Genomic DNA, 15,552 nt, shown 5'->3' with positions numbered 1-15,552 from the left:
CGATTTTCAGATGAACAGAGGGAAAAATATACAGTGATTACTACGAAACAGATACTTAAATAACTCATATAATCATGGTATTGAATTAGCATATTCAAAATCCAAATGATTTTTAAACATAATTGTAGATTCAATGGATATTAGGACGTGCATTGGCAGGCAACGTATTAAGGATGGTACTGTTATGGTGGATTTATAAACTCAGAAAAACAAACGATACTAAATTCCAACGTGATTCGACGAGTGTGCGCAATACCACCGGTAGTAGGTAATTCTGTCAGAAATCAGAGTTCGAACTGCCCTCGCAGGACTCGTGGTTTGACCTAAAAACAATTTGATCGAGTTCAAGATTTCTGACAGAATTTCGGATAGTATTGTGAGCACGAGAGTTATTTATTGAGACAATTTCGAGAATCCACGAAATTGGGAAAGTATAGGTATAACTATATACAATGTATTTATCACAATACCTACTGTTTGTCACCGTATTTTTCAATATTTTAGTTGAAATGAATTAATCATCAATTCATTACATACTAACTGAACAGCTAATCTAGGCAATTGATTAACAAAAATAAATATCATTATAAACATTTAAAAATTATTATAGGGTTGTATTTTGTAAATAATGTTTTTTTTCGATTCGTGTTTGAAAGGAGACATAGCATTCTGAATGGCGCTTATATTGCAGGAGATGGACGAGTTCAGAAACGTTTGCAAACCTTGTCAATATTCGACTAAACACTTAAAAAAGCATTTTTTTTAAATTATATTTGTGCCTTTCACTTGCTTTCATCATTTTATAACCCTTGGCATAAAGAAGAAAATTTATATTACGTTTTCAAGGTGTTGGCATTATTCAGGCGTTTTTTCGTGTTTTGTGCATTGAATTAATGATTTCGTCACAGAATACCTTCTTCGTCTTCCTTTAAATATGTCCACGGCTTCTTAGGTCATTCAGACAAATTCCAAATCAATGCCTTATGCCTTAAGTACTAATGTGTTACCTCTATGCGACTGCCCAATATCACTCGGATTTGAAAGCCGGCGACATTTCAAGGATTATAAAATTATGAAAGCAACCGCAAGGCACAAATATAAGGTTTGTTCGCAGAGTGGTTCAAAACCGTTAGGAACCACTCTACGAACAAGCCTATGATTAAAAAAAAAAAACGTTTCCATTATAAGTGTTAAGACGAATTTTTACAAGGTTGGCAAACGTTTCTGAAATCGTACATTGTCTTTTGATAACAAATATCCCTCTATCAAGCTTGATGAACCGGAGGATTAGTACTAACGTCAAATAGGCTATGGAACTTCAAACGTTGATGTTCGATGTCTGAACGTAGGTCTTTTCTTGAAATACTTCATCTTCCCAAAATGTAAACAATGAAGAAATCAACCTATACATCTTAATTTTGTATAGAAAGTGGAAAGGCACTTTTAAGGAAAAGTTAATTTCACCCAAAGTGCGGTTTAGAAAAATTATTGGTAAAAATTTTAACCGATGTCCACTATTCTTATACTGGTCTTAAGGGACATGATTTTTGAAGGGATCGTGGTATTGTTTTTTTTTTTTTTGTAAGAAGGTTCTACCTATTTCATCAATATGAATAAAGCACAGTAAGAATCTCGATATGTTTATCAATTCTCTATAAATATTCAATTGATTTGGTCGTTATTGAAAATCCATGACTAAACTAAAGAACTAAAATACGTGAAAAAAAAATATTGGACAATTTATCAGAATTCAATTTTGCTATAAAAAATATGATGCTTTCTCCTTATTCATAACGTTCTTCTGTTAAAGTTCCATAAAAAAAAATAGGTCCCACATTTTGTCATTGACTGATGCATACCGAACATGCTACAGGGATAGGTAATCAATCTTTTCAATTTTCTGATAACATGTCAATCTTTATGAAAACAAACTGATGTCTTTCATTCAAAATCGTGTTGGATAAAATATACCAGCAGATTCTCCAGCCACTTGAGATAAAACCCGAACAGAGGTTAGTGGAGCAGAAGCTCCAGAACAGAATACAGAAGTCATCATATTTTCATTATTTCTGAATAACTCTGAGGTTTTCTTCTTTGGTGGACCACTACTTTTTTTTTGCTTGAACATACCTGTTCCGTCAACGCATCGCAAAGCAGTACTTTCGAAAGATTGCTTTTTTCAGAAATATTGGGAATGTCGCTGGAACATTATAGAATATTTCTACTCTCCTTTTATTTTCTCCCCAATTTTGAAGAAGGATTCAATAATCGTAAAAATCATCTTTATAACTTGCTGATGATTTAAATTCAAAATGCTAACTTCTAACTTGTCAGTTCACCTGGAAAATGGCAACAGCAGAAGCTAAGGATTACGTTTAAACACAAAATATCGTCGTTCAAAATTCCATAGCCTTCTTGACGACGAATTTGTTGTTGTTTGAACGCACGTTATAAAAAAACACAAATCGAGTGTTTCAAGAGCAAATGACAGATTCATAATTCGCATTTCTATAAGCATGATTTATTTTTCGAAAAGTTCTAGTCAGCTTCACTCAGTTTTCCTAGTAGTATTTACTTCAACAAACAAAGATAAATATCGGGAAGTTACGGTTTCGCGTATTCAAAATTCATTACACAAATGAAAATACTCTTAGAATGCTTGACCCTACGTTCACCTTATATAGACATTGGTCGAATCGATTTGGATCACTTACAGTACAAACAATAGTGTAGTGTTTTTTTGTGCAAACAAATCTTGATTCTGGATCGTCAACCGTATATAAAAAAAACATTACAGGTTTCAGGGCATGCACTTATTTTTTGTGAAGGTAATTCATAATTTGAAAAATTGCCATAGAGAAGCGCAAGTCAGATAAAAAATAAAAAGATTTGTTAATAGGTAGAATAACTATTCTATCTAATAATTTAAATCCTTCTGATAGTACATGTACCATAAGTTGGGAAGGTGAAGGGATAATGAATATTTTTTACGGATTTTGAATAAGCCCTTACTCAAACTTTCAAAATTCAGCAATTTAATCCCACTAGTACTATAGCGGCCTATATATGCGGAACATAAAGTATTATTAAATATAAGGAAGAGTTAAAATATAAATTTAAAATCTCACAAAAAATTGAGTTCGAAGTGAACATACGGCAAAAATATAATGAAATATCATTGAGTTGTCTTTATCCTTAGAACAGAGATACATGGAATGGAAAATAAACATTCCAAAGACTGGAGTGAGATAGTTGCTTAGTGTCGCCAATCACAATTGAGACAGTTGATTTGGACATCAGTGTCACATCAATTTTCAGTACGAATATCTATTCGTACTGATGGTATGTAAATGTAAAAGGTATGAAAATTTTTCAATTGAACGCCACTGTCTTAGTGTCGCGCTAGACAGAGATACATCGAATGTGTTTACTACAAAACATTCATTTGTAGCACTGTATGTCCATTCCATGTATCTATGTTCTAAGTCTTTATCTGTCAAAGCGTTTCTTGAACTAGTTGGCTGTTTACGTCAGGAAGCAATCGATTCCAAGTCTCAAGCAATCTATTAATATCTATTAAAATTTTGTGGTACTGTCGCTTTAAATTTGTACTTGACCCTCGTCACAGCACATCAAGGCCCGGTTGCTCAGTTCGGTAAATAATAAATCAATTTCGACATTTCCGTTCAATTCTGACAGGTTCATCTAGGATCAACTTAAATCCTGGCTTAATCCTGAACTGACTAACCGGGACTTAAAATGTCCGGAAAGCTATTCACCTTATTTAAAAAACTGCAAATATTCAGAGGTTGAAGGTGGGATACATAATACGAACGGCTGTAGCTAAGAAGTAGACGTGCACGTTGAATAGCCTCCGAAGACTCCAGGCCACTCATATATGAGTGGCCTCCAAGCGGGACCAGCGAATTGCATCATTAGTTGAACGTAAGAAAGTTACAATAACCGTTTCTAGGCTACATCCATTGCATACCTAACATGACTGGACCAGATGGTTTTAGAAGTCACAATGCTCATCAACGGTATTCAATAATTTATCCCCGAGGAAATAATTCACTTTCGAGTTCCTCTTAGCGATGTGGAGAACACAACATTTGTCTCCATTGACGGTCAACATTATCCATATATTTTATTGTCGTCCGCAAACAGCTCATCAACGAATCGAAGTAGTCCTTGCGAACGAAATGAATAAAATGGAGCAAAGCACTGTATCCGGTAGAACGCTGCTGGTGTACCGGACGCGTATTGGCATTGTTTACTATGATGCAACGCATATTTGCTGTTGCAACGCGGTAAAGAATGACTGAACCAATGCTCTCTCTACCCAGACATATCTTACAACGACTCAGCACAAGTAGGTGTTCAGACGTAGTAACTATTGATACGAAGCCATTCATGAGACATTGTCTATCGCGATTCAGTCCCAACCACGTTCAAATTCTTTCTATCGCAATTTTGCTTTTCGCGTTAATAAAAAAAACAAGGATCTACTATAGTCTGAAATCGTTCCCACTGAAATACAAAAAAATAATGTATAGTGAATAATTATAATACACATAGAAATAACAATAGTAAAATATTGTAAGTATCGATAAAAAAAATACCCACACTAAAATACAAAAAACTATTGTAACCAGTCCGGCCCTTGCGGTCGGACCTTTCGAGAACCAGAGCGGTCGAAAGCTTCCAGAATAACCGCGAAAGGTTCGCGAAGGTACCTGAATGTTTCCGGCGCCTATATAAGCCCAGCGGAGGAGCAGGTAGGCAAGTACAAGTACAGTTACAGAGCAAGTGACTAGTGGAAATAAACAAGAGTGGAAATAAATAGTAGTGTAATAGTTAGTTTGTGAGTTGTAAGTGTATTAAGTGTAAATAAATAATTTTAATAAGTTGGACGTTTTAATAAAGCGAAGAAAACGTTACATTGGTGTCAAGTGTGCGGTTCAACATCGCTCGAATTAAATAAATAATTTTGGATATTTGGAGTTCATGCCAGTAACCACAAGACTACAGAACGCGATGGAGACTCAAGCGGTAATGGACTTTTTGAGTAAGATGAACGAAAGAATGGAAGAAAATTCTCGAAAATTGAATGAGAAAATGGACGAGAACTCATGAAGATTAAATGAGAAAATTGATGAGAAATTGAATGAGAAAATGGACCAGATTAGGGAGAATTGTAATGATGTGGTGAGTCAACTTACAGACAAAATGGATGAGAAACTGGAAACCATAAATGAAAAATTCGATAAAGTGGACGAGAGATTCGATATAGTGAGTGGAAAATTTGACGAAGTTGATGAAAAGTTTGACAAGGTTAACGGAAAGTTTGAAGAAATGGCAGGAATAATTGAACATCATTCCAAGTTCATAGATTCCTTGAAAAGAATGTCAAACAGAACAGATATTCTGGCTTCAACACCCTACAGCACAGCGAAAGCGGAAAATGACGGCGAAGGTAGTAGAATGAAGATCAAGCCTCCAACTTTTGATGGAAAAATACCCTGGTCGACATACCAAAAACAGTTTGAAGCTGCTGCGCTGGCGAACAATTGGAACGATAACGAAAAAGCCACGGCATTAATTATCGCTCTACGAGGAGAGGCACTCAACATTCTTCAGACGATCCCGGAGAGTCAACAAGCCTGTTACGAAGTTCTTACATCGAAACTTCAGATGAGATATGGTGATGCTCATTTACAACAAGTATACCATGCACAAATAAAGAACCGAGTGCAGAAAACAGGGGAAAATCTCCAGGAGTTTGAAGCTGATGTGGCGAGATTAGTCAGGCTGGCTTATCCATCTGCTCCAGATAGCTTCCTGGAACAGCTATCAATCCAGACATTCGTGGATGGGATAAAAGATAGCGAAATACAACAAGCCCTGAGACTAGCACGCCCTAGAACCATTGATGATGCCTTAGCCCAGGCTTTAGAAATTGAGGCAGCAAAGCAAGCTTCACATAGAGGACACCTTCGTGTAAGACAAGTCCAAGACACAGACCGATCTATTCAGGACATTGTCAGAGAAGAAATCCGCAGAATATCACAAGTTAGGAAAAAGGATGCTGTGTGCTGGAACTGCAACAAAAGTGGGCATTTTAAGCGAAACTGTCCAGAATTGGAAAAAGAGTCTCAGCAGGGAAACTAAAAGGGGTCGGTGATAAGGGGCATAAATCGACCCAAGCCAAAAATGCCCCCGAAGTGATAATCCGAGGAATAATGTCTAAGGATTTATCAAGCATAGTTATCCCAGGAAAGATAAATGATAGAAGTGTGAAAATACTCGAAGACGACTGGCTACCTGAAGAAATTCAAAGAGCACAAGAGGAAGATAACGACTTGAAAGTAATCCTGAGTTGGAAGAAGAGCGGTAGACGACCTACTTGGGAAGAAGTATCCAGACTGAGCCAGAATGTAAAGTCGTATTGGGCACAATGGGAAACATTGAAGATTGATGGAGGTCTTCTGAAACGTTGTTGGGAAAATGAAGATGGAACTGAGCAGAGACTTCAGTTGATTGTGCCGAAGAGCCGTGTGACAGACATTCTGACCAGACTACATAACGGAACTTCAGGTGGACATTTCGGGATAACCAAGACATTGGAAAAAGTCAGGCAGCGATTTTATTGGCCAAATTGTAAGAGGGACGTTAAAGATTGGTGTAGAAGATGCAAGGTTTGCGCTGCTGCTAACGGACCTTATGGTAGAGGAAAAGCACCAATGAAGCAATATAACGTCGGATCTCCCATGGAACGAGTAGCTATCGACATCGCTGGCCCCTTTCCCGAAACAGATCATGGAAACAAGTACATTTTGGTAGCGATGGACTATTTCACGAAATGGGTGGAAGCCTACGGTATTCCTAATCAAGAAGCAAGTACGGTAGCAGATAAATTGGTCAGAGAATTCTTCTGCAGATTTGGAATACCTCTAGAGCTGCATTGTGATCAAGGCCGAAATTTTGAATCGAAGCTATTCCAAGAAGTATGCAGCAAATTGGGGATTCACAAAACAAGGACTACCCCTCTTCATCCACAATCAGACGGTATGGTCGAACGAATGAATCGGACCATGGGAAAACATCTAGCCAAAGTAGTTTCTGATCACCAGCGGGATTGGGATGAATATTTACATCTATTCACCATGGCATACAGATCTTCGGTTCAAGAATCAACCAAGGAAACCCCATCCAGTATAATGTTCGGCCGAGAAATAAGGCTGCCTTGCGACTTAGAGTTTGGATGTAAGCCTGGAGAAGACGTAGCCGGGGAGGACTACGTTAGTAAATTAAGGAACAAGCTGGATTACATACATGGTAAGGTGCGCAATCAAATGCAGCAAGCAAGTGACCGAATGAAAATGCGCTACGACATCAAGGCTATTGAAGGTGGATTCGCCACTGGAGATCTGGTGTGGCTACATAATCCACAAAGGAGGAAAGGTTTTTCACCAAAGCTGCAGAGACAGTGGGAGGGACCGTATGAAATAATCAAGAGGATAAATGATGTAGTTTACTGGATAAGGAAGCTCCCCAGAGGAAAACCAAAGGTTGTCCATTTCAACCGATTAGCCCCGTACGCGCAGGACGAAGAAGAGGTACGTCTTGTGGAAGCCCCGATGCAAGGTAGCAGCGATTACCAGAAGTTTATGGATTGTTATGGTGAGACACGCGTTGCACGGTTCGGCGTTACACAGGAAGTACATCAAGATCTCTTTACCGTGTCTGAGGAATACTCTCTCGCTCATTGCGTAGCGGAGGACCTTCGTATGAGCAAAGGAATAGCCAGAGTATTCAGAAATAAATTTTGACGTCAGGAACAACTATTGCGGCAGCAGCCAAGAATCGGAAAAGTTTTGAAATTGAAGGCTGAAGGTCGGTTCATTTATTACCTAGTCACCAAGCAACATTCCTATCAGAAGCCAACCTATCAGAATCTATGGACGGCACTGCATAGCTTGAAAGAAGACCTTCAACGCTTTGGGGTTAGGAAATTAGCTGTTCCCAAGCTCGGTTGTGGATTGGACCAGCTAAATTGGCGAGTTGTGCGAAGCATGCTGGAGGTGGTATTTCAGGGGACTGGTATACGGATCCTGGTGTGCAGTTTCAACCCAAAGCAGGCCAGGGAGCCTGGAAAAACTGTGGAGTGCTACTTCCATCAGAATGGCTACTGTAGGAATGGTGATGAGTGCAGGTTTCGCCACGGTCCTCGGAGGAATTCACTAAATCTGTTCTGGGACAGAACAGGCTTAAGGAGGGGACAGTGTAACCAGTCCGGCCCTTGCGGTCGGACCTTTCGAGAACCAGAGCGGTCGAAAGCTTCCAGAATAACCGCGAAAGGTTCGCGAAGGTACCTGAATGTTTCCGGCGCCTATATAAGCCCAGCGGAGGAGCAGGTAGGCAAGTACAAGTACAGTTACAGAGCAAGTGACTAGTGGAAATAAACAAGAGTGGAAATAAATAGTAGTGTAATAGTTAGTTTGTGAGTTGTAAGTGTATTAAGTGTAAATAAATAATTTTAATAAGTTGGACGTTTTAATAAAGCGAAGAAAACGTTACACTAGGTATATTGAATGCAGCATCCACTAAAGTATAAAGCCTAGTTCTCAGAGCTTCGTAGTGTCGCCAGCGACAGTATTCCAGCCAATCAAAGCATGTAAACAAAACTTCCCCTAACCCCTTCCTTTTTATTTCTGGTTGTCGAAAAGTGTCGCGACGCGTCTCTTTTGTAGTTGAAATATTCCAACTACACATTGAATTTCTGCGACAATCACAAGTAAATATAGCCTATCTGTCAGCCGCAAAAACAGTTGTTTTCACTATTTGATTTCAGATATACTTTTCAGTTTTTTTAATCATGGTACATTTTTCATTTAAATTCAGGAAAATGTATGAAACACCGATGATAATTATCACGGAGAAAGGAAATATTCTTTCATTTTATATATATTGTTTATTTCAGAATGGAGTTTTTTCTACGAGTATACTGCTTCATATTTCATATTCGTGGCGAAAGGCGAAATAAAATAAGGAGAAGGTGGATTCACTAGGCCACTCGAACCCCATAAAAATTGTCGGTTTCTGGTACCAATCAGTTTTTTATGCAGTATCCGTTCTTATGACTAATACATCCAAAAAAGACTATTATTAATCTCTATCTCAACTGTGAACTGCACGTGTGGGTGAAAGGAATTGAAAGATTTTAAAATTGTATCATCGTGTCCTTCCGGTATTGACGAGAAAATGTCATCTACAAATCTTTTGAAGCATCTCAAAGGGCAGCTGAGAAAGAGCAACACTATGAAGTTCGTACATGACTATGTCTGAAACAACTGGAGCTAAACAGTTACCCATGCCCAATCCGAAAATCTGCCGAAAATACTCATTATTATAGCTGAAATAACTAGTACCAACTCAAATAATACCACGAACTGATCAAGAGATAATTGAGTATGTGGTTCGACCCGTGGCCAATATTTTCTTATAAGTTTTATTGTGAGATCTATAGGTATGTTGGTAAAAAGTGAGATAGCATCAAGTGATATCAGTATATAATCCTGTGGTAAACTAACACTAGTCAAGTCCTCAACAAATTGAAAAGAATCTTCTACATGTCTATCATCTTTCTTAAAAATATGAGAAAGTAATTCCGCCAAAAACCTACTTAAATTGTATAAGGGAGAACCAATAAAACTAAGAATTGGGCGCAGGGGACAGTCTCCCTTATAAACTTCCGGTAAAAAATATATTTGTTTTGTTAACAATTATTATTGGTGAATAAAGTTATTCTATTCTATTCTTGGGCAGACACCATAATAAGATCTTAGGAACTTGAGTTGTGTATCATCAATCCTATGTTGTTTATAGAGTTCAGATATTAATTTATTCAGTTTATTTTGTATACCAATAGTTGGGTCCACAGTCAATCTGGTAAAGGTACTGCAATCGTTGAGTAAAGTATTCATTCGCTTTATTCTCGTATATTTCAATTGTCATAGCAACCGTAATGTTACCCTTATCCGCTCTTAAAATAACTATCTCTTTGTTTTGAGAAACTGAGCTGTTTCTTTCATACATTTGAAACTGAAACGAGTCTCATTAAATGTCAAGACATCATTGTAGGTTCCCTGCAACTTATTTAGGTAATTCGTTGTTAAATTAATGAATCTATTTCTTTTTTCTGAGTAAACAAAGCGGTAAACAATGCCTCAAGAATGGGCGATTATCCATATTACACTAGTTATTACGTCTGAACAGTCCGAACACCTGCCTGTGCTGAGTCGTGGTAAGATATGTCTGGGTAGAGAGAGCATTGGTTCAGTCATTCTTTACCGCGTTACAACAGCAAACAATGCCAATACGCGTGCCGGTCACGGATGTGTTTTATCAAACCCTTATACGAAGGAGCCGATTTTGTAAAAAGGGACGCCATCCATGACAAATAATCACTCCCTCATACCCAGGTGATCGAGCTCAATCAGAAGACAGCCATGAGACCCTTCACTGTTTGTGAAATATTTGTGACTGGCCCAAAAAACTTACATTAACAGACGCTGTCATCAGATCCTATCTGAAGTATTTCGAATAGATTTATCTTCGTTTTTTCGCATGCTAGGTTTCGAATTGAAATAGGGAGTTATCTTTCTGCGATAAAATACACTGCGCAAACAAATGAACGCACATTATAAAAATCTCAAATTTATTCTACAACTGAAGGTGTTCTCAATGATTATTATTTTTATCAGAATTATGCATGCATATGTTATCCACTTTCAACGGTTTTCTTCAATACAGATGTTTTATCTCAGCAGGAATAAAAAAAGATGATATTATCAGATTTTGAATGTATTGGCTCCATTCTAAAATCAGTTGTTCTCGATCAATTCTAGTGATCAATAGTTTTTCTTTCGTTTGATTTTCTACACTCGATCGCTATGCAACGCGAAACACGCAATTTGACCCAAGAGGAATGTGCCCAAGCGGTAGTTTTACGAGAAGAAGGGTGGACATACACAAGAATTGCAGAAAGGTTTGGAGTTTCCCATACAAGTGTGTCCAGAATGTTGCAGCGATTCAGGGAGACAGGTATGAATGTCAGAAGACCAGGACAATGTAGATCACGGGTAACAACTGCCATTCAAAAACGTTACTTGAGAGTTTCTTCGTTGAGACAACGGTTTGCAACTGCTCGCCTCCTTCAAATTCAGCTTGAGCAAACTCATGAGGTGCAAATTAGCACTCAGACAATTAGAAATCGCCTCAGAAAATATGATTCAAGGCCTCGTGTCGCGGCAAGAGGCCCAGCTCTTACCCCAGCCCATCGAAGGGCGCGTTTGGATTTTGCGAGAGAGCATATCCATTGGGAAGAGGCCGATTGGGAAAGAGTTCTCTTCACAGATGAGTCTAGATTCTGCCTCTACCATTGTGATCGACGTTCCCTTGTATACAGACGTCCACATGAAAGATATGCTCAGTGCAATTTCCTGAAAACTACTGGTTTCGGGGGAGGATCGATTATGGTATGGGGTGGAATATCTTTGACTGCTCGCACAGACGTAGTGGTCGTTGATAATGGAGCTATGAATGCTGATAAGTATATAAGGAACATTCTTGAAGAGCATGTAGTGCCATACATTGGTGAAAATTTCATTTTTATGGACGATAATGCCAGACCCCATCGTGCGCGCATCGTTCAGGAGTACCTTGAAGAGGTTGAAGTCTCTCGAATGGAATGGCCAGCAATCCGATTGAGCAGGTTTGGGACAACGTCAATAGAAGGCTGAGAAGCTCAGAAAATCATCCAGCTACTCTTTGACTTAGGAATCCAACTCGGAGAAATCTGGGAAGGATTAGATCAGAACATTTTAAGATCACTCATTTTGAGTATGAACCGTCGTTGCCGAGCTGTAATTAACGCAAGGGTTGGAAATACCAAGTATTAAATCACTTATTAGCATTTCAGTATTTTGAAAATTGTTCATTTCTCTTCTTTCACATAAGATTCGGTAAAATCCTCAATTTTTCTTCCATTTAATGTGTCTTGTTTCGTTCAAAACCTTCCCGTGAGAACATAAAAAATAAGTTATAAAGTTAATGTAGAGTTAACTTTCATTGAAATTGAGATTTTCAGAATGTAATTTTTTTGCGCAGTGTATATGGATGAAAAATTAACGGCATGCACACAAATTGTTGGATTCTGGAAAATGTAAATCCTCCTCACTTTGAAAGTATTAGGTACTAAGTGTATTCGGAGGCTCCCAAATCTTAGTTTAGCATATATAGTTTGCGAAATGAAATAAATAATATTCAAACAACACAATGAGGAGCTCAAAATCGTCTCTTTTTATGATAACTCATTGAGAAAACGACGAATGTGGTTATCTTCCGTTTCTGTTCAGAATTTGCAAAGATTGGAGAAAATCGTTCATAACGATATTGGCAAGGTAACGATTGTTGATTGAGCAAAATTCATCATTCCTTTCTGAATTGGATATGCAAGATATAAATTTTTGAGAAAAGTTGTTTCTCCCGAATGGTCTTGATTAATTACGTTATTTACTGTGTATATCATTCAATACAATTTTTTCATTTACATATTTTATTCCAGTGGAGAATTCAAATTCAGAATTCCCAATTTGATTTTGTTTATTGTCCAATTTCCAATTGATTAATGCCAAAATGAAATTGATTATTGCCAATTTGCTTCTGATTAATGCCAGTTTGAAATTGATGTTGCCAATTTGATTGTGATTAATGTCATTTTGATTCTGATTAGCGCCAATTTGAACTTGAAAAGGTATAGTATTATTCAAACAACATATTCCATTGAAGGTGCTAGTACCTACACTTCAGTTGAAAAATGTATTTATACTCTTATAGATGTAGATGTAAGATTTATAGTCATATAATGGAAATTATTTTCAGATTCGGCAATTCCAGGGACAATTCATGTTTGCCTTAAAAATGTTGTCATTATTTGATCGTTACGTAGATATAGGCCGCGTCGGTACTAATGAGAAAACCTGTCATTAAAAACATAATAAATAAACCAATAATAAAAAGTGAATAATAATATTAGCACTCCAAGCAAGATTATCGTAATTAATGGAAAATAAAACAGCAAAGCGTGTTATATTAGACTCAGCTGAGTGGACTAACCCTTTGTTTGACGTGTGCTCACTGATGAAATTCCCACACTTGCTGCTTGTAACGTATAATTTTCTTAAAACTTCAATACGGCGATAAAAATAACTAAACTAATGAGGACCGGCTTTTATTTAGGAATCTGAACAATTTTTATTATTAACTCAATGATAAACTACGATAACTAAGGATGCACAGAAAAATTTTGTTTCATGACAAATTTCCATTATTTCCGAATATTGTGGGTTGCAATATTCTTAGTTATTTTTAGGCTTCTCTTCTTTTCTTCTTGTTGAACTGAATTTGAGTGGATTGTATACAGGGTGTCCTATGTTCGAGTGCTTATAAGACGTTTCTTGAGAACTGGACATATTTGAAATCCGAAAATGATATTGTTCGAAATTCTCTACTGAGCTAAAATATTTTTGGAGCCTGAGAGCTTCTGGTTATACAAGGTGTGAAAATAAATTTGTTCAAAACAATTTTTTTTAAATTTTTTCGATATGATTGAGTATTCAATGCTGAAAACATTTCTGTTGAAAAATTTTCGTTCGAATAGATTTCAAAATATAGAAAAAAAAAATGAAAAAAAGTAAGAAAGATATGCGTATTTAGCATTATGTTTATCATTCCTATTCTAAATATCTAATGGCCTATAAGGCGTAAAGGGAGAAAAACTACCATAATATGGGGTGTTGCCAGAACACTTGAAAGATAAGAAGAAGTTACGAATATTACAAAAGTTTCCACTTTCGTCGAAAATATGGCAACACTTAACGAACTTTTTTTTTAATTTCACCAGGATACGAATTGTAGCCAATGGCGAGACTATTCGAGAAATTTTTTCATGTGAAAATTCATAGAAAAGATAATTTCATTCATGTTAATAACATGAATAAATATTTGTTCTTCAATGAAAAAAATTTAATTCTTTTTTCTACAAGCGTGCTCGTTCAACCTTTTTCCCGCACGCATTCCAAGTTGCAAAGAGTCACCTTCCCAAAACGTGCGGGAAAAACGCCTGCTATTTCTTTCCCGCACGCATTTTCGTGCGGGAATGGATTAGCAAATATTATAGAGTAAATTAAATTCTATCACGTTTCTATGCACCGAACGTCAACGATGAGAAACCCATAGTAATGACATGCAGAATTACGTCTGTCATTATATATGAATTAATCAAATGAGATATGATCTGTTTCGTGAAATGGATATATTTATATATTTCAAGCGCTTGTAGAAAAAATATTGTTCCTAACTCTTGTGTAAAGTGTCTTACCCGCACTCAACTGCTTACCCGAACTCTGCTTCGCATCGTTCGGGCAACGGCAGTTTCGTGCGGGCAAGTATCACTTTCCGCGCTTGATAGGAAAATAACTACTTCCATTTGACGAAAAAAAAATTCTGACGAACAGATCGAATTGAATTATAATGAGAACTCCATATAAATTAACACACATTATACCAATAATTCAGAACTGACTGATCTAATAACCTTACCTGAAAATTTTGCTTTATCCATTCAAATTCTGTATTTTGCATTTTTGTTTTCAAATAAACGAATTCAGAAAAGAGATCTGTCACTTATGAATTATTGGGAAAAGATTTATCCTCTATGACCATAGACTATTGATATTGATGTAAAACAAATTTTATGAATTGTATTCTACGTACGACATAAATTCAGAAAATCCTAAATAACTCATCATTATTTTTCTTCGCAGACTCCAACGCTATCATAAAACATTAGGGCTATAATTTAAAAAACTAAAGTTATGGGCGAACCTTAATCCCAATTTTTGATACAACATTTGGAATACCCTGTGACAAATTTTTCAAAATTTGACTTCAAAAATGTGAAAACGGTTTGATATTTAGAATAGGAATAACAAACGTAATACTGAATACGCATATCTTCCTTATTTTCAGTTTATTTTTTCGATATTTTGAAAACTATTTCAATGAATACAATGGTTCCAACAGAAATGTATTCAGCATTATATTATACTCAATCATATCAGAAACGAAAAAATTTTCAGATTTCAAATATGTCCATCCAGTTCTCGAGAAACGTCCTCGAACTTGGAACACCCTGTATAATTTATATTGTAAGCAATTTATAGATACTCTCATGAATGTTCACCACTGTAGAATTGCGATTGCATTTTTTGGGTATTCAATTACCTGTATGTGTTCCAAAACCAAATAAATAGAGAACTGAAGTCAACCAAAAAAGTGCTGAATATTGACCTTATCGAACAAAACGAATCGACACCATGGACAAGGGCTAAATTATGCCGGGTGATTCGTAAATGTTTGTGAACGGATTCCTCAGCCAAAAATAAGGATTATTTGTCCTAAAAACTTCTCTCGAATTCTCTTCCCCAG

At 36.8% G+C, this 15,552-nt stretch overlaps 1 protein-coding gene across 4 annotated transcripts in view; it reads right to left on the bottom strand.

Annotated features, from left to right (window-relative positions):
- LOC123323036 (serine/threonine-protein kinase Genghis Khan) overlaps positions 1-15,552 on the bottom strand; it is a 163,785-nt gene that overhangs the window by 48,176 nt on the left and 100,057 nt on the right. For 3 of the 4 annotated variants that reach the window (XM_044911233.1, XM_044911234.1, XM_044911235.1), the window contains exon 16: positions 13,180-13,221. The exons of the other annotated variant lie outside the window; for it this stretch is intronic. In XM_044911233.1, coding sequence (XP_044767168.1) covers positions 13,180-13,221 — 42 coding nt within the window. The remainder of the gene's footprint in view (positions 1-13,179; positions 13,222-15,552) is intronic. 4 annotated transcript variants of the gene reach the window in all.

This window comes from Coccinella septempunctata, chromosome 1, assembly GCF_907165205.1.
Source record: "Coccinella septempunctata chromosome 1, icCocSept1.1, whole genome shotgun sequence".
NCBI classification, from domain to species: Eukaryota; Metazoa; Arthropoda; class Insecta; order Coleoptera; family Coccinellidae; genus Coccinella; species Coccinella septempunctata.
This window is presented reverse-complemented; position numbering and strand designations above follow the sequence as displayed.